This window comes from Oncorhynchus tshawytscha, linkage group LG16, assembly GCF_018296145.1.
Source record: "Oncorhynchus tshawytscha isolate Ot180627B linkage group LG16, Otsh_v2.0, whole genome shotgun sequence".
NCBI lineage: Eukaryota > Metazoa > Chordata > Actinopteri > Salmoniformes > Salmonidae > Oncorhynchus > Oncorhynchus tshawytscha.
This window is the reverse complement of record NC_056444.1, coordinates 21,063,888-21,090,069: the sequence shown is the minus strand read 5'-3', so window position 1 is coordinate 21,090,069 and position 26,182 is coordinate 21,063,888. Positions and strand designations below refer to the sequence as shown.

The window sequence follows — 26,182 nt, the reverse complement described above, 5'->3', positions numbered from 1 at the left end:
GCTCAACATGCTCTGCTCACACCTACTGTGATGGTCTGGGCCTAAACCACACAAAAACAACACTAGACACTACGGAACACAAAGCTTTTACTATCTCATCCTGGAATATACAAGGTCTAAGGTCATCTGTCTTTGGCCTAAAGAGCAGGAACACAGACTTCATCAAAGAAATTGGAAAAACAGACATTGTCATCCTACAAGACACATGGTACAGAGAAGATGGACCCACTGATTGCCATCTAGGTTACAGAGAGCTGGTAGTCCCTTCCACCAAACTACCAGGTGTGAAACAGGAAAGATATTCAGGGGATATGCTAATTTGGTATAGAGCAGACCTAACCCACTCTATTAAATTAGTCAAAACAGGAAAATTTTGCATCTGGCAAGAAATTAAAAAGGGTATTATCTAATCAGAGAAAAATTTCCTCATGTATGCTATGTATATACCCCCAATAGAATCCCCATACTTTAACGATGACAGCTTCTCCATCCTAGAGGGGGAGATCAACCATTTCCAGGCCCAGGGACATGTACTAGTCTGTGGTGACCTAAATGCCAGAACTGGACAAGAACCTGACACCCTCAGCACACGAGGACAAACACCTACCTGGATGTGACATTTCCTCCCCCATATACCCACTAGATGTAACGGATGTGAAATGGCTAGCTTAGTTAGCGGTGGTGCGCGCTAAATAGCGTTTCAATCGGTGACATCACATGCTCTGAGACCTTGAAGTAGTAGTTCCCCTTGCTCTGCAAGGGCCGCGGCTTTTGTGGAGCGATGGGTAACGATGCTTCGTGGGTGACTGTTGTTGATGTGTGCAGAGGTTCCCTGGTTCGCGCCCGGGTATGGGCGAGGGGACGGTCTAAAGTTATACTGTTACATAGACACAACTACGACAACATAACCAACAAAAACTGGTCACAACTCCTGCAGCTCTGTCTGACTGGGTATGTTCATAGTCAATGGTAGGCTTCAAGGGGGCTCCTATGGCAAACATAATGATGGTCATTATGGCCAAACAGTTCTATTTTTGTTTCATCAGACCAGAGGACATTTCTCCAAAAAGTACGATCTTAGTCCCCATGTGCAGTTGCAAACCGTAGTCTGGCTTTTTTTATGGCGGTTTTGGAGCAGTGGCTTCTTCCTTGTTGACCGGCCTTTCAGGTTATGTCGATCTAGGACTTGTTGTACTGTGGATATAGATACCTCTGTACCTGTTTCCTCCAGCATCTTCACAAGGTCCTTTGCTGTTGTTCTGGGATTCATTCCTTTACACTTGTGTGTATAAGGTAGTTGTTGTGGAATTGTTAGGTTATATTACATGTTAGATATTACTGCATGGTCGGAACTAGAAGCACAAGCATTTTGCTACACTTGCATTAACATCTGCTAACCATGTGTATGTGACAAATAAAATTTGATTTGATATGCACTTTTCGCACCAAAGTAGGTTCAAACGTCTCCTTCCTGAGCGGTATCACGGCTGCGTGGTCCCATGGTGTTTATACTTGCATACCATTGTTTGTACAGATAAACATGATACCTTCAGGCATTTGGAAATTGCTCCCAAGGATAAAACAGGCTTGTGGAGGTCTACAATTTGATTTCAGAGGTCTTGGCTGATTTATTTTCTTTTCCCCTTGATGTCAAGCAAAGAGGCACTGAGTTTGAAGGTAGGCCTTGAAATACATCCACAGGTACACCTCCAATTGACTCAAATTATGTCAATTAGCCTATCAGAAGCTTCTAAAGCCATTACATTTTTCTAAGCTGTTTAAAGGCACAGTCAACTTAGTGTATGTAATCTTCTGATCTACTGGAATTGTGATGCAGTGAATTATAAGTGAAATAATCTGTCTGTAAACAATTGTTGGATAAATGACTTGTGTCATGCACAAAGTAGATGTCCTAACCAACTTGCCAAAACTATAGTTTGTTAACAAGAAATGTATGGAGTGGTTGAAAATGAGTTTTAATGACTCCAACCTAAGTGTATGTAGACTTCTGACTTCACCTGTAGCTCATCTCTTGGCAGTAGTAATGTAGACTACTTTATCACTGATCTCAACCCAGAGTCTCTTAGAGTGTTCACAGTCCACTGACACCCCTATCAGATCATAGCAAAATCACACACGACTTGATAGAGTTTTGCTCGGTCATGAGGCATCAAAGACAAAGGAACTGAATAATATTAAGAAATGCTAAACTGTAGATGGAAGGAGAGTAGTGTGGAAATCTACCAAAAAACAATTAGGCATCAACGAATTCAATCCCTTCTAGACTATTTCCTCGACAGAATGTTTCACTATAATAGTGAAGGTGTAAACCTGACAGTAGAAAACCAAAACAGTATATTTGACCTCTCAGCTTCCCTATTAAATCTAAAACTTTCAAGCAGACAACCTAAGAAAATGAAACAACAATTACAAATAGTTTGATGAAGAATGCGAAAACCTAAGAAAGAAATTGAGAAACGTATCCTTCCAAAAATATAGAGACCCAGACAACCTGCGCCTACGGCTTCACTATGTTGAATCACTAAAACAATACAGAAATACACTACGGAAAAAGAAGGAACAGCACGTTAGAAATCAGCTCAATGTAATTGAAGAATCCATAGAATCTAACCACTTCTGGGAAAATTGGAAAACTCTAAACAAACAACAACACGAAGAGTTATCTATCCAAAACGGAGATGTATGGATAAACCACTTCTCCAATCTTTTTGGCTCTATGACAACGAACAAACAGCAAAAACATATACATGATCAAATACAAATCTTATAATCAACTATTAAAGACTTCCAGAACCCACTGTATTCCCCAATTTACATTGAATGAACTACAGGACAAAATACAAATCCTCCAACCCAGAAGGCCTGTGGTGTTGATGGTATCTTAAACGAAATTATAAAATATTCAGACCACAAATTCCAATTGGCGACACTTATCTCTTTACCACATCCTCAGCTCTGGCAACTTCCCCAATATTTGGAACCAAGGACTGATCACCCCAATCTACAAAAGTGGAGACATATTTGACCCTAATAACTACCATGTGATATGCGCTAACAGCAACTGTGGGACAATCCGCTGCATTATCATTAACAGCAGACTCGTACATTTCCTCAGCGAAAACAATGTACTGAGCAAATGTCCAATTAACTTTTTACCATGTTACCGTACAACAGACCATGTATTCACCCTGCACACCTTAATTGACAAACAAAACAAAACAAAGGCAAAGTCTTGATTTCAAAAAAGCTTTAGACTCAATTTGGCACGAGGGCCTGCTATACAAATTGATGGAAAGTGGTGTTGGGGGAAAAGCGTACGACATTATAAAATCCATGTAGACAAACAACAAGTGTGCGGTTAAAATGAGCAAAAAACACACGTATTTCTTTCCACTGGGCCAGAGGGTGAGACAGGGATGCCTCTTAAGCCCCACCCTCTTCAACATACATTGGCGAGGGCACTAGAACAGTCTGCATCAGCCGGCCTCACCCAACTAGAATCTGAAGTCAAATGTCTACTGTTTGCTGATGATCTGGTGCTTCTGTCCCCAACCAAGGAGGGCCTACAGCAGCACCTAGATCTTCTGCACGGATTCTGTCAGACCTGTGCCCTGAATGTAAATCTCAGTAAGACAAAAATAATGGTATTCCAAAAAAAGGTCCAGTTCCCATGACCGCGAATACAAATTCCATCTAAACACTGTTGCCCTAGAGCACACAAAAAATGTAACATACCTTGGCCTAAACACCAGCTCCATGGGTCACTTCCACAAAGCTGTGTGCAATCTGAGAGACAAGGCAAGAAGGGCCTTCTATACCATTAAAAGGAACATAAGATTCGACATACCAATTAGGATCTGGCTATAATTACTTGAATCAGTTATAGAACCCATTTCCCTTTATGGTTGTGAGGTCGTGGGTCCACTCACCAACCAATAATTCACAAAATGGAACAAACACCAAATTGAGATGAATTCAGAATTCTGCTAAAATTTTGTAAAACACCAAATAATACATGCAGAGCAGAATTAGGCCGATGCCCGCTAATTATCAAAATCCAGAAAAGAGACGTTAAATTCTACAACCACCATATCATATCAAAGCCATCACCTACAGAGAAATGAACCTGGAGAAGAGCCCCCTAAGCAAGCTGGTCCTGGGGTCTGTTCACAAACAGACCCCATAAAACCCCAGGACAGCAACACAATTAGACCTATCCAAATCATGAGAAAACAAAAAGATAATTACTCAACCTATTGGAAAGAATTTTGTCAGTGAAAATGTATGGATTAAAAAGTACATTATTTTCTTTAGGAATGTAGTACAAGTAAAAGTTGTCAAAAATATAAATAGTCAAAAAACATCTTAAGTAGTACTTTAAATAATCTTTACTTAAGTACTTTACACCATTGATAACAGGATTGGCTGTTGCATGCAATTTGAATTGCGTTTGAATTGCCTCATGTATCAGCAAAGGTGCTTTAGATGATGTCACTTGGAACTTGCATCTGCAACAGAAATTGTGTCCAAATTGCTTTGTGTGACACAGGCTTAAGGCATTTGTGTATGAGATAGTAGAACAATTTGTTCTCAGTCAACTTACCTGGTAAAATAAAAAAATAAAAAAATAATTTAAAAAATGTGACTGTGAGAAAAATGGAAAGAAAGTGTGAAAAAAACAGAGCTGTAAATGACTGAAGAGTTTCCATGGTGACTGAAGCAAGTTTTCAAGGTGAAAAAGAGACTGTAGATGTATCATTTGTTCGAGTGCACTCATAACTATGACTACCCTGCCCCCTCCATCTCTCTCTCTCCCTCAGTCTTTCACTCCTTGACCCTCTCTCCATCTCTGTTTCTTTCATACTACCTGCTCAGCCAATAAAACACCTTGAACAGTAGAGCTGTGAGAATGAGAGAATCCATCAGGGTCCTATAGTAGGGCTTGGTGGCTTTACACACTGTGGAGGGAGACACGTGTTAATTGATGAAATATGCTGTATCACTCTGATCTTGCAGGGGAGAAGGGTCTGTCTGTTCCAAAAGAGTAGGTTTTCTTGATTCTGCTCATGCTCTGTCTGCTCTCTCTCCCTCTCTCTCTCTCTCTCTCTCTCAATTCAATTCAAGGGGCTTTATTGGCATGGGAAATGTGTTAACATTGTCTCTCTCTCTTACTGTCCTCTCTCTCATTCTGTCTGCTCTATCTATCTATCTATCTATCTATCTATCTATCTATCTATCTATCTATCTATCTATCTATCTATCTATCTATCTATCTATCTATCTATCTATCTATCTATCTCCTCTCATTTCTGTCCTAATTGAAAGGCAAACTGTTTTGACTTGTTAAAGGCATGTAGTGATTCCCACCGAATGCAAATACAGATGTACAGAACAAATGGTGTGGAATGTAGACTCAGCTATACGTTGGACCTCTTTGATTTTGGCAGTGCGCTCTCCCTTTAATGCTAGGAATAGGGTGGAGGGTTTTTCTGCTGTGGCCGTAGAGCCTCCTTTAATAGATATTCATCTCAGATGTACAGGCACACTTTATTTATAAAGCCTGATGGCTGTAGTTAGAGCTTAAGTGTAGCGTCAAAATACGGTGCAGAGCGTTCGGTTTTCTTGCTGGGGGGGCAGGGAGACCCCCAGCTCCTCTAAAACTATTGACAACTCTGTGCTGTTTTCAAGGGATTGTTTAATAAATGTTAACACTATTTGGTTTTAATATCATCACCTCTTGAAGAGCATAGTCAGAACTAGACATTTCCCATTTTTCCATGCAAAACAATTGCACACAGTTAGCTTTATCATCAGTTACACAGCAAGTAACTACATGCTTTTCATAATCAGTAAGCATCAGTTGATATCTCTCAATATTGGCCACCATTAATTGAATATTTGAGTGATATAAAATAAACGTTAACTATACCTGACAAGTATGAGTGGTTTAGGTTAATTTCCCATCCTTTGTGGGCTCTGTCTGTCAAGCAACGAAGAACGTATTTGCCAATGTACCATTAGCTGATGTTTACTTTGCAAGCTACCGGCAGAAGCTTTGTACAGTTGGCTAAAAATAGTGATAAGTAGAGGTAATGTACTTTTTTCTCCAACCCAGCGAAGTTAGCGAACAATAAAATGATCCTGTTTTCAACATTGTTTTTAAGAGTATTTAATGGTGATTGCACTTTGTCATCATAGGGTATTGTGTGTTATAGAGTATTGTAAAAAATGTATTCAGGCTTTAACACAACAAAAATGTGGAATAAGTCAAGGGGTATGAATACTTTCTGAAGGTGTGAAGCTCGCCGACATTGGACTCTGGAGCAGTGGAAACGCGTTCCCTGGAGTGATGAATCACACCGAATCTGGGTTTGGCACATAACAGGAGAGCACTACCTGCCCAATGTATAGTGCCAACTGTCAAGTTTGGTGGGGGTGGAATATTAGTCTGGGGCTGTTTTTCACGCTTCGTGCTAGGCCCCTTAGTTCCAGTGAACTACAGCGTACAATGACATTCTAGACAATAACATTCTAGACAATTCTGTGCTTCCAACTTTGTGGCAACAGTTTGGGGAAGGCCCTTTGCTGTTTCAGCATGACAGTGCCCCCATGCATAAAGGTCCATACACAAACTGTGCTTCCAACTTTGTGGCAACAGTTTGGGGAAGGCCCTTTGCTGTTTCAGCATGACAGTGCCCTCATGCATAAAGGTCCATACACAAATGGTTTGTCGAGATCAGTGTGGAAGAACTTGACTGGCCTGCACAAAGCCCTGACCTCAACCCCATCGAACCCCTTTGGGATGAACTCCATATTAATGCCCATGATTTTGGAATGAGATGTTTGAAAAGCAGGTGTCCACATACTTTTGGTCATGTAGTGTATATATCAATGATGAAAAGTCACTCTTTTCACACCCAACTGTCTGAGTACCTGACCAGGGGCATCCCAGCAGTTTGTCCTTGTTTGCTGGCTGTAGGAAGAGAAACCGTTATAAAAACCAATCAGTCAATGCCATGGGGCAGAAGTCTGGCTGGCTAATGCTCAGGTTTATGTACCTTATGCTAGCATCCCCCTCAGCACATGTCCACTGTATTCCCCTGCTTACTCAGCTCCTATAGGCAAATTATTAGTACCATTTTCTTCTTGACTTCCTCCCCAGTTTTACTGAGGGAGAAGGAGGGAGGGGGAGGCCGTTGCATTTTACAAAGGCTAATCTAATCAGTGAGCAGAACAATTTGCATGGCTGGATTGACGATGAGTTTAGCGAAGCTCTAAATCTATTTACTATGGATCTGGCTTAGGTCTGACTCTTCCATTCTGAGGCTCATCAGGGGACCCTGCAGATCAATGCTAATATCGCTACCATTTGCATTATATCCCATCCCTTTCACCCCCTCTCTTTCTTTCGCTTTCTCGTTTTTCCTGCAATCGGTGCTTCCCTCCCTCTCCCGTTCTACCTTCCTCTCGCTCTCTTTTTCTTTCTCGCTCTGTCATCTCTTGCTCTATCTCTCTCTCTTTCTCCCCTTTCCTCAGCCGAATCTCAGGCACTTTCATGTAAATAGGTTTATAGAAAAACAGAGTAATGCACCAATGTTTTCCTATTTCAACTTTTCATTGCGCTCCAGAAAGCAACATAATATACACTAAGTATAGCAAACATTAGGAACCTCCCCAGCCTGAATTCATTGGGGCATGGACTCTGCTAGGTGGCCCATTTTAACTCCAATGCTTCCCACAGTTGTGTCGTTGGCTGCATGTCCTTTGGGTGGTGGACCATTCTTAATACTCACAGGGAACTGTTGAGTGTGAAAAACCAAGCAGCGTTGCAGTTCATGACACAAACTGGTGTGCCTGGTACCTACTACCATACCCCGTTTTCTTTTGTGTGGCACGTTTCAATTGTCTCAAGGCTTAAAAATCGTTCTTTAACCGGTCTCATCCCCTTCATCTACACTGATTGAAGTGGATTTAACAAGTGACATCAATAAGAGATCATAGCTTTCACCTGGATTCACCTTGCAGGTCTATGTCATGGAAAGAGCAGATCTTCATGTTTTGTACACAGTGTGTGTTATCTGTTATATGTATAAGCAGATATAACAAGGCCTATCTCTTTCTCTCGGAGTCAAATCTCAGACACGATGAGGTAAGGGAAATCTGCGTGAGTCACCATCACTAAAGTTTTTATCCAACATAAAATGTTTTTCATGGTTACACAAACACTGCTGAAGTTGTAGTTTGTGTAAGTATATAGGCAATAATTAGACTATCAATAGCATCACATTTTTGGGTAATGAACTCCACTAATTAACCTATGGAACAGTACAGTAATAATTAAATATTGTAATTAAACATGATTCATGAGTCTATGTGGCTTTTTCAAAGGCAGCACCATTAAAATATGTGAGATATGCATGTAGACTCATTAAGATATAACTTTCATGAAGGCACATTACATGCATGTTTAAGTCTGAATTTCAGAGGAATATCAAAATGGGTTACCACATACATGGTGCATTTGCAGGCTTTGTTCAATTCTAGTAATTCTAGTTTAATAGTGTGTCATTTCTCTGTCGTTGATGGCGACATAAAAGCAATAAACTTCGGTCTGTAAAAGATCTTTGTTTTAATGGAGTTAACTTGTTAACATTTGTCTGTAAGTCTGTCTGTCGGTCTGTCTGTCTTTGGACTGTACAGAAGTGCTCTATAGTCATTGTTGTCTTGTGGCATCAGTAGCTCCAACTCCTTAAAAGCTATGTTGGTTCGCTGCCTTAGCTTGCGGTCTAAAATATGGTAAGGTTTCAGAAGCCCAGTGTCCCTCTTTTATAATTGTACTGTTGTGTATCATGTAAAAAATACCACTTATTTACAACCAACCATTCCAAAGACAGACTTACTCAGGGATACTATTGGACAAAGTAAAGACCTCAGATTGCACATGGCCCCCAGCACTCCCATAGCCTCTCTGTGTGTACTCGTATTCTCACACACACACACACACACACACACACACACACACACACACACACACACACACACACACACACACACACACACACACACACACACACACACACACTCATCCGCTGTGGTCTTTGTCCTTCCTAGGTATTGTAACGAGCACCTGCCCTGCCCGCCTCATGTCTATTGGTCGGCCTGGTCGGCATGGGAACGCTGCACAGTGCCCTGCGGAGGCGGCATCCAATCACGTCGCAGGACCTGCGAGAACGGAAACGAGTGCCCTGGGTGTGCCCAGGTATGTCACACACACACACACACACACACACACACACACACACACACACACAAACAGATCTGGGCTGCACTTCCATAGCAGCCTGACCTTGAACTTCTTAACCATCTAAACTGTAACATTGAACTTTAAGGGTCATCCCCTCCAAAATCCCCTAGTATTTATATTCAGCCATGGCACTTCTTAACATGTTGTTAAGAACAGCAGAAACATGACCAATGCTAACCATTAACATGTAACACTAAATCACCCCCCTATAGGGTCTTACACTATATTCCCTCAACTGAATACACATATTAAAATACACAAGTACATGTTAGATTGCTAATCACTTTTATTAGTCTATCTACTGTATGCTGACAACAAATGAATATAAAAAATATATGATTTTATTGTATTTTTGCCACCATCTATAAATGTTACCTACTGCATATGATATCCTAGTGCTGAGTAATGAAGTCCAAGGCTGGGTGATGCAGGAGGGATGAAATGGCACGTTGTGTATGTCAGCTTCGCTGGTGTCCTCTTGGGTGTCAGGAGGATGATGAGACTGTCATGTTATTTTAACACTATTTTCAAGCCCACTCCTCCCTCTGTCCACGGGCCTGGTAGAAATAGAAAGGAAGACACGTGACCATGAGATTCCTTTACAGTTGAAATGGATTAGTGAGTAGGGGTCAGAGAGAGTCACATGATAACCAGTAACAGATGTACAGTATAAGTGTGTGAGGGTCAGATGTACTGACTATAGACACTTTTATAAAGATAGCACCATGGTCTCTATATGGGTCAAATGATTAGAGAGTTACAGCTTATAAATGTTTCACTGTGCACTGGCAACCCATTTCAGAGCTATATAAATATATACTGTTGCATTATAGCATTCCATAGCAACCATATCTACTGTTGCATTCCATAGCAACCACATTAGGAGCTGGTAATGACGCATGACTAATGTAATATTGCTGGCAAGCTGAAAGTAGCAACTTACAACCCACAGCAAAGTAGTAACATATCTGATAATGTTCTGTGATTAACCTAACTAAGCACAGATAACCCTTTAACAACTGAGAGAGCTGACCTCCCATACCTTAACAGTCTAACTGTAATGAAGCATGACTGATACCCCATAAAACAACTGAGAGAACGGCACGGCCACACACACTTATACAGAAGCACTATCTTTTCACTACCCTGGTGGGTGTCTGTTCACACACACACACTCTTAGTCCATCGATGTTGATGATGAAGAATGCTCCTCTTGTGGATGGGGGGTAGGGGTAGGTTAGCGCAATTGCCGCTTGTGCCACTTCATGTGGTTGTGGGGGCCGATGTGGGAGCTGAGAAACGTGTGTTGGGAGTCGGATGGCGTTGTCCCAGCTGCACGTTGGTGTCTTTGGCTGCATCTCTCGCATCTCCTATGTAAGATGCTGTCTTCTAGGTTTTTCAGGATAGAGGGATGGATGTTACAGTGCTTCAGCAGGTCCTCTGACCTCCAGCAGAGCGCTTGTCTGCACTTAGCTGGCCTTAGAGATATCGGCGGGGGAGGCAGTGTTCAGGCATTCGGATCACGTGGCCGAGCCAACAGAGGAGTCGGTCAACTTGGTGTTGGTAAGGATATCGTTATGGGGTACTCTGTCCTCCCAGGTTAGCCCTAAGATGCGTTGTAGGCATCTGATTTGAAAGGTTTCCAAGATGTTTATGTGTTGCCTATATGGGGTCCAGGTTTCTGAGCCATAAAGCAGGTGGAGACACATTGTATACTGCCCCTTTGGTGTGGGTCTTGAGGTTTCTGATGTGAAATGCTTCCAAGATGTTTATGTGTTGCCTATATGGGGTCCAGGTTTCTGAGCCATAAAGCAGGTGGAGACACATTCTATACTGCCACTTTGGTATTGGTCTTGAGGTTTACATTTTCCAAAACCCTGGCCCCGAGTCATCCGATGGAAGCAGAGACTTGTTCCTCTATGGAGCACGCCAGAGAGAGGACAGCGCCAAGGTAGGTGAAATGGGGTACATCTTTGAGGAGAACACCACCAGTGATGAAAGAATGGAGTGGGGGGGATGTGGATTAGAGTTGTGCAATTATTTCTGTGTTTTGTGTATTGTCTTGGAGGTCGACAGGTGGAAGAGACCAGGTTGAAGGTGTGTTGTATGGATTCTGGGGTATGAGCCAGACTGAATTCAAAGATCTGTTTGGGTTCTGTTTTTTGTGTGGTCTTGAAGAGGTTTCCATACAGATGGTACTGTAGCTGGATTCCGTCGGTTGAGCCAAGGGAGTTGTTTGACAGGCTTGTAACTGCAGAAATGGAACATGTTAAAAACGACCTGGAGCCAGAACACAGCCTTGCTTGACCCCAACCTCTACGCTAAAGGGCTCTGATTGATGCCCACCAAGCACCACTCTGGCGTGCATTCCTTCATGGAATTGTTTTAAGACACTCAGAAACTTGGGAGGCAACTCAAGTTTGGTGAGCTGCTGCCAGAGCATCTCACGTTTGATGGTGTCAAAGGCTTTGACGAGGTTTATCAAAGCCATGTAGAGGTCTTGGTTTTGTTCCTGGCACTTTTCTTGCATTTGTTTGGCCACAAAAAATCATGTCGGTGGTGCTCCTGCCTTTCCTGAAGCTGCGCTGTGATTTTGGGAGGAAGTTTTCAGATAGGTGCTACATGAGTAGATAGCACATTATCCTTGCAATGACCTTGGGCTCCCGAGTGGTGCAGTGCTTTGACCTCTCTAGGGTACGTGGGATGCTAACATCCCACCTGACCAACATCCAGTGAAAGTGCAAGGCACCAAATTCAAACAACAGAAATCTCATAATTTAAATTCCTCAAACATACATGTGTTATACACCATTTTAAAGATAAGCTTGTTGTTAATCCCAACACAGTGTCCGATTTCAAAAAGGCTTTACGACAAAAGCATACCATGCGATTATGTTAGGTCTGCACCTAGTCACAAAAAAACACAGACATTTTTCCAGCCAAAGAGAGGAGTCACAAAAAGCAGAAATAGAGATAAAATGAATCACTAACCTTTGATGATCTCCATCAGATGGCACTCATAGGACTTCATGTAACACAATACATGTATGTAAAGTTCATATTTATATCCAAACATCTCTGTTTACATTGGCGCTTTGTTATGTTTTGCCTCCAAAACATCTGGTGAAAGTGCAGAGAGCCACGTCAATTTACAGAAATACAAATCATAAATGTTGATGAAAATACAACTGTTATGCATGGAATTAAAGATATACTTCTCCTTAATGCAACCGCTGTGTCAGATTTCAAAAAAGCTTTACGACAAAAGCACAGCATGGAATAATTATAAATTATAAATATTCACTTACCTTTGATGATCCTCTTCAGAATGCACTCCCAGGAATCCCAGTTCCATAATAAATGTTAGTTTTGTTCGATAAAGTCCATCATTTATGTCCAAATACCTCCTTTTTGTTCGCGCATTTAGTACAGTAATCCAAATGCGCAGGCACTAGGTCCAGACAAAGTCAAAAAAGTTATATTACAGTTCGTAGAAACATCTCAAACGATGTACAGTGGGGCAAAAATGTATTTAGTCAGCCACCAATTGTGCAAGTTCTCCCACTTAAAATAGGTACACTTCAACTATGACAGACAAAATGAGAATTTTTTTTCTCCAGAAAATCACATTGTAGGATTTTTAATGAATTTATTTGCAAATTATGGTGGATTTCGGGCTCTCACAGACCTGTAACTTCTTTAAGAGGCTCCTCTGTCCTCCACTCGTTCCCTGTATTAATGGCACCTGTTTGAACTTGTTATCAGTATAAAAAATGACTTAATCAGCTCTCATTCTCTCCCACTTCACAGTAGAAGCCTGAAACAAGGTTCTAAAGACAGTTGACATCTACTGGAAGCCTTAGGAAGTGCAATATGACCCCACAGACACTGTATATTGGATAGGCTAAGACTTGGAAACCTACAAACCTCAGATTTCCCGCTTCCTGGTTGGATTTTTTCTCAGGATTTTGCCTGACATATGAGTTCTGTTATACTCAGACATTCAAACAGTTTTAGAAACTTCAGTGTTTTCTATCCAAATCTACTAATAATATGCATAACCTAGCATCTGGGCCTGAGTAGCAGGCAGTTTACTCTGGGCACGCTTTTCATCCGGACATGAAAATACTGCCCCCTACCTCAAAGAAGTTAAGACACTGCATCTCAGTGCAAGGGGCATCACTGCAGTACCTGGTTCAAATCCAGGCTGCATCACATCCGGCCGTGATTGGGAATCCCACAGGGCGGCACACAATTGGCCCAGCGTTGGCCGGGTTTGGCCCGGGGTAGGCCGTCATTGTAAATAAGAATTTGTTCTTAACTGACTTGCCTAGTTAAATAAAGGTTAAGCAAAGGTTAAATAAAAAAATTAAAAAACCTTCCTTCTCACTGAAAGAAGGGAGATGCCTCTGCTGTTACCACAAGCTGCTTTGTCACCCTTCTTGTACATGACTACAATATCGTCATCCTTCCGTTCCTGTGGGTTGGTTCAGACAGCCAGATGGCTTTGGTGAGGAGGTGGAATTTGGCACAAGAGGAGATATTGCTTAAGGATTTCAGCTGGGATGCCGTCTGGTCCAGCACCTTTCTTATCTTTTAGGATTTTAATCGTCTGGTGGACCTCAGAAAACTGTAGTGGGGTGTCGAGTTCATGAATGGTTGGGATGTGGGAGTGTGTACAGGATGAGCAGGTTTGTTGAGTTAGTGTGGTTAAGGAGGTTTCCAAAGTGCTCTAACCATCTCTCTGAGATCCTCTGGTGGTCTTGAAAAGTGTGTTTCCATGGGCAGACCTGACTGAAGTGATGACTTGTTTTTGAGGGCCGTAGAGGGCTTTAATGGCAGCATAGAACCCTTGGGTGTTGTTTTTGTCTGTTATACTTTTGATTTCATCAGATGTTTTGACCCTGGGAGAGGGAGGATTGGAAAGTGGGGGTGTCTGGGTTGGACGGGAGGGCTTTGTGGGCTTGGCGTTTGTTTTGTAGGAGTGTGTGAATGTCAGAAGCGTTCTCATCAATCCGAGAGGGTTGGGGGGAGTTTGGTGTAGAGGAGACGGCCCAAGTGATTATGGTGGAAGGGTTTTTAAGGGCATTACTGTTGAGTCGCTTATTCAAGGCCTTCCTTGGGTGGCGTGGGCAAATCTCAATTCGGAGCTTGGACCTAATCAAGCGGTGGTCAGTTCAGCATGGGTCAGTTCACTTAGTACCTGCTTTTGGTTGCACTGATGGACAATAATGTAGTCTAGGACGTGCCAGTGTTTGGACCACACAAACAAACACACACACAATCTGAGCTGCAGCTGCCTTAACTCTGTCACCACTGTTCTGCCATTATCCCATTATTTTGTAAATACCACTCCGGCCCTGAAGGCTTCCTTCCCAGAACCCCCTTCCAAGACCCCATTCCTAGACGGAAACTAAGTCTGTCCCGGTCTCCCTATCCGTGTGGTAAACCTCTCTGAACCTAATTTCAAGATGTGAACCCTGTCTGTGGTGGGTGAGGTGTGTTTCCAGTTTGGGGTTAGGGTTAGTAGCAGGGTGAGGAGGGGAGATGTAAGGAACTGTTTTTATCAGTGTTGGGCAAAGCAAAGCCCACGGAAGATTGGAGACCATGAAGTAACAAATTCGAAAGGTGGGAAAGAGGGCGGAGAGGTCAGTGTCTTATGTTCTCTCTCTCTCTCTCTCTCTCTCTCTCTCTCTCTCTCTCTCTCTCTCTCGCTGTCTTTCACTTTCTGTCTCACACACATTCTCTCTATTTAAAGTGATCAAAGAAAACCCTTTCTTTAATTAAAATATATCACATTTTATCGGTCACTTACACATATTTAGAAGATGTTATTGCGGGTGTAGCGAAATACTTGTGTTCCTAGCTCCAACAGTGCAGTAATATCTAACAATACACACAAATCTAAAAAAGTAAAAGAGTGGAATTAAGAAATATTGAAATATTAGGATGACAATGCATACAGTATGATGTATAGACATTATGTATAGACATTATGGACAGTATATGGATATAATATGTAGTACATCTGAAGAATACGTAGAATAAAATATATTATGTACAGCAATAGTTAAATAGGATAGGCCTTGACTAGAATACTATCCATACGAATTAAATGGGCAAAACAGTATGTAAACATTATTAAAGTTACCAGTGTTCTGTTATTAAAGTGACCAGTGTTCCATGTCTATGTACATATGCAATAGCCTCTAAGGTGCAGGGTTGAGTAATTGGGTGGTAGCCGACTAGTGACAGTGAATAAAGTTCAGTGCACGGTACTGGGCGGAGGCCGGCTAGTGGTGACTATTTAACAGTCTGATTGCCTGGAGATGTTTTTCAGTCTCTCGGTCCCAGCTTTGATGCACCTGTACTGACCTCGCCTTCTGGATGGTAGCGAGGTGAACAGGCCGTGGCTCGGGTGGCTGAGGTCCTTGATGATCTTTCTGGCCTTCCTGTGACACCCTCTGCTGTAGATGTCCTGGAGGGCAGGCAGTGTGCCCCCGATGATGCGTTGGGCAGAGCTCACCACCCTCTGGAGAGCCCTACGGTTATGGATGGTGCAGTTGCCGTACCAGGCGGTGATTCAGCCCAACAGGATGCCAATGGTGCATCTGTAAAGGTTTGTGAGATTCTTAGGGGTCAAGACACATTTATTCAGCCTCCTGTCTGTGTTGGTGGACCATTTCAGATAGTCAGTGATGTGTGCACTGAGGAACTTGAAGCTTTTCACCTCCACTGCGGCCTCGTCGATGTGGATGGTGGCGTGCTCCCCCTGCTGTATCCTGAAGTCCACAATCAACTTTTTTGTTTTGTTGACGTTGAGGAGAGGTTATTTTCCTGCCACCACTCCACCAGGGCCCTCACCTCTTCCCTGTAGGTTGTCTCGTCGTTGTTGGTAATCAGGCCTACCTCTGTTATGTCGTCTGCAAAGTTGGTGATTGTCTTGGAGACATGTGTGGCCACATAGTCATGGGTGAATAGGAAATACAGGAGAGGGCTGAGCACACACCCTTGTCGGGGCCTGATGTTGAGGATCAGCGTAGTGGAGGTGCTGTTGCTTACCTTCACCGCCCGTTACGAAGTCCAAGGCCCAGTTGCACAGGGCGGGTTTCAGACCCAGGGCCCCGAGCTTTATGATGAGCTTGGGTACTATGTGGTTGAAGGCTGAGCTGTAGTCAATGAACAGCATTATTACATAGGTATTCCTCTTGTCCAGATGGGATAGGGCAGTGTGCAGTGCTATGGCAATTGCGCCGTCCATGGATCTATTGGGATGGTATGCAAATTGAAGTGGGTCTAGGGTGTTAGGTAAGGTGGAGGTGATATGGTCCTTAACTAGCCTCTCAAAGCACTTCATGATGACAGAAGTGAGTGCTACGGGGCGATAGTAATTTAGTTCAGTTATCTTTGCTTTCTTGGGTACAGGAACAATGGTGGACATCTTGAAGCAACTGTAATCAGATAGTCACCCATAGTTGTGATACATGTAAAGGCTACCGATAAGTGATGTTACTCACAACTCCTTCATCATTGCTCCCGTTATGCCAGACGTAGACTACAAGTTGTAAAATCTTCCCAGATAAATCAACACATCCTTGCGTCTATTCTGCTATTTGTCCCCACCATGCAAAGACGGAGAATGATGAGAATATTTATTTCAGCGCAGGAAAGGAAGCGTAAACCGGGAAGAGGTATGTTTTTATGAGCCATCTGTCCTCTCTCCCCAGGATACTAGAGGCTGCTATTAATGAAGACAGACAGGCAGACAGACAGACAGCAGTATGTCCCACACACACACACACACACTGCTTCTCTTCTCACAGCAGATATCATAGCTGTTCTGAGTTACAGTAAGCAGGCACCTGGGAGATGGATGGATAGTTAGCAGCAGGGCTGGCTGGGCTGGCTAACAGAACGGGTAGTGTCAGGAACCGCAGGGCCAGAGGTACACACACACCGTCACACATGTCTCTTAGTGCAGTGATATAAACACGACTGACTGTAATGATGTTTAGGAGGCTCCAGAGACAAAGATCCCTATTACTCACCGTCAACACACACACATACTCACACACCCACAATCATACACACACGTACACACACACACACATGCACACGCACACGTACACGTACAGACACATACACGTAACGTATGTCCCCCATCTGCCTCCCTTCACACACACCCTCCAGACAGACACATTGATAAAACAACGGAGGAGAGGCTTAGGGGCAAGGGTTTAGGTAATGCTTTCACAAGCCACACAAATGGCCCCCTGACACCCCCCATTTTCCTCTGTCATCCCCCTCTCTCATCACCCTCTGTCGCCCCTCTCCCGGCTCTCTGCTTTTAACACCTAGAAAAATAACCAGGAGAGTCTAGGATGGAGAATGAATGAGACAGGAGATGCCTGAGTCCATTACTCAACTATAGGCCTACACACACACACACACACACACACGCACGCAGACACACAGGCACACAGACAGAGAGACTGGACAGAGACATACACACTGTATGTGCTGGACAGAAAGCCCAACAGCTTGTGTGTCTGAAGCAATAAAGAACATATCCAACATCCTTATACTCTCAGCCGAACGCTGAACTGGCTGCGGTACGCATTATTCTATTAGTAGCCTCTGGGCAGCTGTCTGTTAGAGGGGTTGTGAATTATAATGTACCTCAGCACATCCCGTTCCCCTCCCCTTTTTTCCTCTGCTCTTGTCCTCTCCATAATGCATATGAATGGTCCCAGCAGGAATGAGGCACTAATTGAATCCAATTTAGCGTTCCACATGCCACTCTACACGTTCCGATGATTTCTGCTGCGTTTTCAGTTTCCCTTAATTTTTTCCGGAAGAGAGGCGTTTGCGAGTGGAGTGATGTGTGACGGGGGTGTAGAGGAAGAGATACAGGCAATGATTCCTATTTTCTTCATCACTAATGTAATTTTATTAGTGTGCCCGGCTCGCCCTAAAATCATCTGGTGTAAAATGTCATTACAATACACAGGAGAACATTTGTCTGAACGTTTTAGGGGTAAATCAACATTTATTTGGGATATTTCCCACCTATTGAACCTGTTTATTTCGTGGCCCTCGGTCCATTTCTAATACATTCTCACACACTCACACTCATTACAAATTCACACTGTTTGAGGACAACTCACAACAACAAACATCCCCTTCCTGTTTACTGTTGCATGCTGAGTATTGTTTTTGTCATCCTTGGGGAGAGACTGAAAGAGGTTAAATGAGTCTTCCCCAGTCCTATATGGCTATAAGTAGACTATGAAGAATAGGTTATCATTCCAGACTGGGCCCGTTGGCTCATCTTTGGCTAGGTTTATTGGATCATGTTAAATATTGGCGAGCCATTGCTGAGAAGGAGGAAGTTCTATTGAAGACAGAGGTGGTTTGTTATGGCTGGGGCTGGGCCAGGTCCTCCTGATGCTTGATGGTGTTTAATATTAATGTGTGGCAGGCTGATGGTTACTGATCTAGACGGTGTGAAGTCAGAAAGGTGACGGGGATGACACTCTCATTCATCATCTCCATAACGTAACCCAATCTGGATCCTCCTACTGTCTTTAACCTTGGACTCCTGTTCCTGGGCCCACGCTGGGAGAGAGATGGAAAGAGAGGGCAAGAGATATAGAGGGAAAGATATATATATATATATATATATATATGAGAGAGAGAGAGAGTGAGAGAGTGAGAGAGAGAGAAAGAGAGAGAGAGAGAGAGAGAGAGACAGAGAGAGAGAGAGAGAGAGAGAGAGAGAGAGAGAGAGAGAGAGAGAGAGAGAGAGAGAGAGAGAGAGAGAGAGAGAGAGAGAGAGAGAGAGCTATGGTGAATCACTAAAACAATACAGAAATACACTACGGAAAAAGAAGGAACAGCATGTCAGAAATCAGCTCAATGCAATTGAAGAATCCATAGACTCTAACCACTTCTGGGAAAATTGGAAAACACTAAACAAACAACAACACGAAGAATTATCTATCCAAAATGGAGATGTATGGGTAAACCACTTCTCCAATCTTTTTGGCTCTATAACAAAGAATAAAGAGCAAAAACATATACATGATCAAACACAGATCTTAGAATCAACTATTAAAGACTACCAGAACCCACTGGATTCTCCAATTACATTGAAAGAGTTACAGGACAAAATAAAAACCCTCCAACCCAAAAAGGCCTGTGGTGGTGATGGTATCCTCAATGAAATGATCAAATATACAGACAACAAATTCCAATTGGCTATACTAAAACTCTTTAACATCATACTTAGCTCTGGCATCTTCCCAATATTTGGAACCAAGGACTGATCACCCCAATCCACAAAAGTGGAGACAAATTTGACCCCAATAACTACCGTGGAATATGTGTCAACAGTAACCTTGGGAAAATCCTCTGCATTATTATTAACAGCAGACTCGTACATTTCCTCAATGAAAACAATGTACTGAGCAAATGTCAAATTGGCTTTTTACCAAATTACCGTACAACAGACCATGTATTCACCCTGCACACCCTAATTGACAATCAAACAAACCAAAACAAAGGCAAAGTCTTCTCATGCTTTGTTGATTTCAAAAAGCCTTCGACTCAATCTGGCATTAGGGTCTGCTATACAAACTGATGGAAAGTGGTGTTGGGGGTAAAACATACGACATTATAAAATCCATGTACACAAACAACAAGTGTGCGGTTAAAATTGGCAAAAAACACACACATTTCTTCACACAGGGTCGTGGGGTTAGACAGGGATGCAGCTTAAGCCCCACCCTCTTCAACATATATATCAACGAATTGGCGAGGGCACTAGAAAAGTCTGCAGCACCCGGCCTCCCCTGCTAGAATCCGAAGTCAAATGTCTGCTGTTTGCTGATGATCTGGTGCTTCTGTCACCAACCAAGGAGGGCCTACAGCAGCACCTAGATCTTATGCACAGATTCTGTCAGACCTGGGCCCTGACAGTAAATCTCAGTAAGACCAAAATAATGGTGTTCCAAAAAGGTCCAGTCACCAGGACCACAAATACAAATTCCATCTAGACACTGTTGCCCTAGAGCACACAAAAAACTATACATACCTTGGCCTAAACATCAGCACCACAGGTAACTTCCACAAAGCTGTGAACGATCTGAGAGACAAGGCAAGAAGGGCATTCTATGCCATCAAAAGAAACATAAATTTCAACATACCAATTAGGATCTGGCTAAAAATACTTGAATCAGTCATAGAGCCCATTGCCCTTTATGGTTGTGAGGTCTGGGGTCCGCTCACCAACCAAGACTTCACAAAATGGGACAAACACCAAATTGAGACTCTGCACGCAGAATTCTGCAAAAATATCCTCCGTGTACAACGTAGAACACCAAATAATGCATGCAGAGCAGAATTAGGCCGATACCCACTAATTATCAAAATCCAGAAAAGAGCTGTTAAATTCTACAACCACCTAAAAGGAAGCGATTCACAAACCTTCCATAACAAAGCCATCACCTACAGAGAGATGAACCTGGAGAAGAGTCCCCTAAGCAAGCTGGTCCTGGGGCTCTGTTCACAAACACAAACACACACTACAGAGCCCCAGGACAGCAGCGCAATTAGACCCAACCAAATCATGAGAAAACAAAAAGATAACTACTTAACACATTGGAAAGAATTAACAAAAAAACAGAGCAAACTAGAATGCTATTTGGCCCTACACAGAGAGTACACAGCGGCAGAATACCTGACCACTGTGACTGACCCAAAATTAAGGAAAGCCTTGACTATGTACAGACTCAGTGAGCATAGCCTTGCTATTGAGAAAGGCCGCCGTAGGCAGACATGGCGCTCAAGAGAAGACAGGCTATGTGCTCACTGCCCACAAAATGAGGTGGAAACTGAGCTGCACTTCCTAACCTCCTGCCCAATGTATGACCATATTAGAGAGACATATTTCCCTCAGATTACACAGATCCACAAAGAATTCGAAAACAAATCCAATTTTGAAAAACTCCCATATCTACTGGGTGAAATTCCACAGTGTGCCATCACAGCAGCAAGATTTGTGACCTGTTGCCACGAGAAAAGGGCAGCCAGTGAAGAACAAACACTATTGTAAATACAACCCATATTTATGCTTATTTATTTTATCTTGTGTCCTTTAGCCATTTGTACATTGTTAGAACACTGTATATATATATAATATGACATTTGTAATGTCTTTACTGTTTTGAAACTTCTGTATGTGTAATGTTTACTGTTAATTTTTGTTGTTTTTCACTTTATCACTTTGTATGTTGTCTACCTCACTTGCTTTGGCAATGTTAACACATGTTTCCCATGCCAATAAAGCCCTTGAATTGAAATTGAGAGAGAGAGAGAGAGAGAGAGAGAGAGAGAGAGAGAGAGAGAGAGAGAGAGAGAGAGAGAGAGAGAGAGAGAGAGAGAGAGAGAGAGAGAGAGAGAGAGAGAGAGAGAGAGAGAGAGAGAGAGAGAGAGAGAGAGAGAGAGAGAGAGAGAGAGAGAGAGAGAGAGAGAGAGAGAGAGAGAGAGAGAGAGAGAGAGAGAGAGAGAGAGAGAGAGAGAGAGAGAGAGAGAGAGAGAGAGAGAGAGAGAGAGAGAGAGAGAGAGAGAGAGAGAGAGAGAGAGAGAGAATCACTGTGACAACCTGATGGATGAACAAAAGAGACTTTTATCTTATTTGGTCAAGGTCTGGCAGTCACTCAACTCAAGGCCTCACTCAGCATGAATAAGTAAGGAACTGGGAGAATGGCCGTCATATCAACTTCCACCCTCTAAACGACGCTGAGACGAAGACGATAGTGTAATTTAGTCCCCCAGTATCACTGCATCACCCTATCACTCCCTCCCACCTCTGCTCTCCTCTCGTTTTTATTCATCTGACTTGTCGTTATAAGCAGGTGCCGCTTGGAGCAGGTGCCGCAATATGTCGTTAGACATACTGAGGCTGCATGCACATCGGTATGTCATCATCACTAGCAGTGCCCTGGAAAGCATGTATTTATGGCTTCCTGGGAGAAGGACCAGAGAGAGTGAGGGAAAGGAGAAATGAAAGGAGAGGGGGAAAACGGAGGAGAAAGCATGCAACAATGGTTCTCTATTAGAGAGAGACACATTAGATAGTTAGACAACAAGGATGGAAAGGGGCTTTGTTGTGTGGGTCTGGGGTTTTCACTTTAACTATTGTAACAAACAGCCAGAGAGGAAGGCAGAGACCGACATCGCTCCTACTGCAGGTGGAGTGAACGTCAAATGGAAATGTCACTCAAAGTTGTGTATCATGTTTTTCCCATTTTCATACCCTCACATGTCCCGCCTCCTTCTTTTCCCCCACCATCCTTCCCTTCATCCATCCATCTTCCCTTCATCCATCCTTCTTCCCTTCCCCACCATCCTTCCCTTCATCCATCCTTCCCTTCCACACCATCCTTCCTTCCCTTCATCCATCCTTCTTCCCTTCCCCACCATCCTTCCTTCCCTTCAACCATCCTCCTTCCCTTCCCCACCATCATTCCCTTCATCCATCCTCTTTCCCTTCCCCACCATCCTTCCCTTCATCCATCCTCCTTCCCTTCCCCACCATCCTTCCCTTCATCTATCCTTCTTCCCTTCCCCACCATCCTTCCCTTTCATCATCCTTCCCTTCATCCTTCTTCCCTTCCCCACCATCCTTCCCTTCATCCATCCTTCTTCCCTTCCCCACCATCCTTCCCTTCATCCATCCTTCTTCCCTTCCCCACCATCCTTCCCTTCATCCATCCTCTTTCCCTTCCCCACCATCCTTCCCTTCATCCATCCTTCTTCCCTTCCCCACCATCCTTCCCTTCATCCATCCTTCTTCCCTTCCCCACCATCCTTCCCTTCATCTATCCTTCTTCCCTTCCCCACCATCCTTCCCTTCATCCATCCTTCTTCCCTTCCCCACCATCCTTCCCTTCATCCATCCTTCTTCCCTTCCCCACCTCCCTCCCCCTCTGTTTTAAATCACATCTGATCAATGACCTTTTCTTCCTGTTTGCCACTTGCCACGTTCAGCACGTGGGTCTAATGGGACTGTTTCATAGTTCATATGTGATACCTGCTGCCCGTCAGCAGACATTATGCTTGGCACAAACACCACGGGGTAAAGTCATCGTAGAATGTTAATAGGAATATACATTCATCTACTTCTAAATCTATGAGTTTTGCTCTTTCCTCTCTGTTCTCCACGGGAATATCAAATTCAAATTCAGATTGTTTTATTGGCATGAAATGCAATTTGTAGATATGTTATTGTGGTACAGCATTTCAGTTAATGTTAATGTTATGAAATGTTAATGTTAATACTAGTACATATAATAATGTATTCATGTACAACACTACTGTGGTTGTATTGTGTTATCTTCGGTCAAAACATTTAATTACATAAAAATAAAATGATAAAAAAGAAAAAAGAAAGGTTGTTCAATAAATAAACAACAACATGTACATGGATGATGGTTCCACTATGTATTACTAGTAAGTTATATACAATGTAAATCATTCAGCAAATTAATGTTCATGGGATGTCCCTCAGACTATGGCAATCATATCTGGCAGTAATATTTGCAGTTTCTCCCTCACCCAGAATATTTCCCAGCTTCATGTCATTAGTAAATGCACAGAAGATGGGAATTGATTGAGATATTTTCTTTAAAAAGATGATCTTATTTGGGAGTATTCCTCACAGTAGAGGAAATGGTGCATCTCTGTCTCTACCTCCCCTGTCGTGCAGTGACCACATAGACGCTCCTCTTTGCGTAGCCATGTCTTTTTGTGATTCCCCTTTTCTATAGCCAATTGGTGGTCACTGCGCCTGTACTTGGTCAGGATCTGTCTCTGTTTTGTATCTCTGACAGAGTGCACTCTTAGATAAAAAGGTGCAATCTAGAATAGGGTTGTGGAGGTCACAAACTTTTGTCAGCCGGTGATTGTCAAGCAAATAACTGTTGGTCTCACGGTAATTTAGTGTTAATTAATATTAACACATTTCAAATCAAATCAAATCAAATTTATTTGTCACATACACATGGTTAGCAGATGTTAATGTGAGTGTAGCGAAATGCTTGTGCTTCTAGTTCCGACAATGCAGTAATAACCAACAAGTAATCTAACTAACAATTCCAAAACTACTACCTTATACACACAAGTGTAAAGGGATAAAGAATATGTACATAAAGATATATGAATGAGTGATGGTACAGAGCGGCATAGGCAAGATACAGTAGATGGTATCGAGTACAGTATATACATATGAGATGAGTATGTAAACAAAGTGGCATAGTTTAAAGTGGCTAGTGATACATGTATTACATAAAGATGCAGTAGATGATATAGAGTACAGTATATACGTATACATATGAGATGATTAATGTAGGGTAAGTAAACATTATATTAAGTAGCATTGTTTAAAGTGGCTAGTGATATATTTTACATCAATTCCCATAATTAAAGGGCCCTCACCTCCTCCCTGTAGGCCGTCTCGTCGTTGTTGGTAATCAAGCCTACCACTGTTGTGTCGTCCGCAAACCTGATGATTGAGTTGGAGGCGTGCGTGGCCACGTAGTCGTGGGTGAACAGGGAGTACAGGAGAGGGCTCAGACCGCACCCTTGTGGGGGATCAGCGGGGAGGAGATGTTGTTACCTACCCTCACCACCTGGGGCGGCCCGTCAGGAAGTCCAGTACCCAGTTGCACAGGGCGGGGTCGAGACCCAGGGTCTCGAGCTTGATGACGAGTTTGGAGGGTACTATGGTGTTAAATGCTGAGCTGTAGTCGATGAACAGCATTCTCACATAGGTATTCCTCTTGTCCAGATGGGTTAGGGCAGTGTGCAGTGTGGTTGAGATTGCATCGTCTCTGGACCTATTTGGGCGGTAAGCAAATTGGAGTGGGTCTAGGGTGTCAGGTAGGGTGGAGGTGATATGGTCCTTGACTAGTCTCTCAAAGCACTTCATGATGACGGAAGTGAGTGCTACGGGGCGGTAGTCGTTTAGCTCAGTTACCTTAGCTTTCTTGGGAACAGGGACAATGGTGGCCCTCTTGAAGCATGTGGGAACAGCAGACTGGGATAAGGCTTGATTGAATATGTCCGTAAACACACCAGCCAGCTGGTCTGTGCATGCTCTGAGGGCGCGGCTGGGGATGCCGTCTGGGCCTGCAGCCTTGCGAGGGTTAACACGTTTAAATGTTTTACTCACCTCGGTTGCAGTGAAGGAGAGTCCGCATGTTTTGGTTGCGGGCCGTGTCAGTGGCACTGTATTGTCCTCAAAGCGGGCAAAAAAGTTATTTAGTCTGCCTGGGAGCAAGACATCCTGGTCCGTGACTGGGCTGGTTTTCTTTTTGTAATCCGTGATTGACTGTAGACCCTGCCACATACCTCTTGTGTCTGAGCCGTTGAATTGCGATTCTACTTTGTCTCTATACTGACGCTTAGCTTGTTTGATTGCCTTGCTGAGGGAATAGCTACACTGTTTGTATTCGGTCATGTTTCCGGTCACCTTGCCCTGATTAAAAGCAGTGGTTCGCGCTTTCAGTTTCACGCGAATGCTGCCATCAATCCACGGTTTCTGGTTTGGGAATGTTTTAATCGTTGCTATGGGAACGACATCTTCAACGCACGTTCTAATGAACTCGCTCACCGAATCAGCGTATTCGTCAATGTTGTTGTTTGACGCAATACGGAACATATCCCAGTCCACGTGATGGAAGCAGTCTTGGAGCGTGGAATCAGATTGGTCGGACCAGCATTGAACAGACCTCAGCGCGGGAGCTTCTTGTTTTAGCTTCTGTCTGTAGGCAGGGAGCAACAAAATGGAGTCGT

The 26,182-nt window shown here is 43.2% G+C and overlaps 1 protein-coding gene across 3 annotated transcripts in view; it reads left to right on the top strand.

The window, feature by feature from the left end:
- The window catches only part of sema5a (sema domain, seven thrombospondin repeats (type 1 and type 1-like), transmembrane domain (TM) and short cytoplasmic domain, (semaphorin) 5A), a 202,208-nt gene that overhangs the window by 140,695 nt on the left and 35,331 nt on the right, over positions 1-26,182 (top strand). For all 3 annotated transcript variants that reach the window (XM_042298964.1, XM_042298963.1, XM_042298965.1), the window contains one exon: positions 9,133-9,280. In XM_042298964.1, the coding sequence (XP_042154898.1) occupies positions 9,133-9,280 (148 nt within the window). The remainder of the gene's footprint in view (positions 1-9,132; positions 9,281-26,182) is intronic.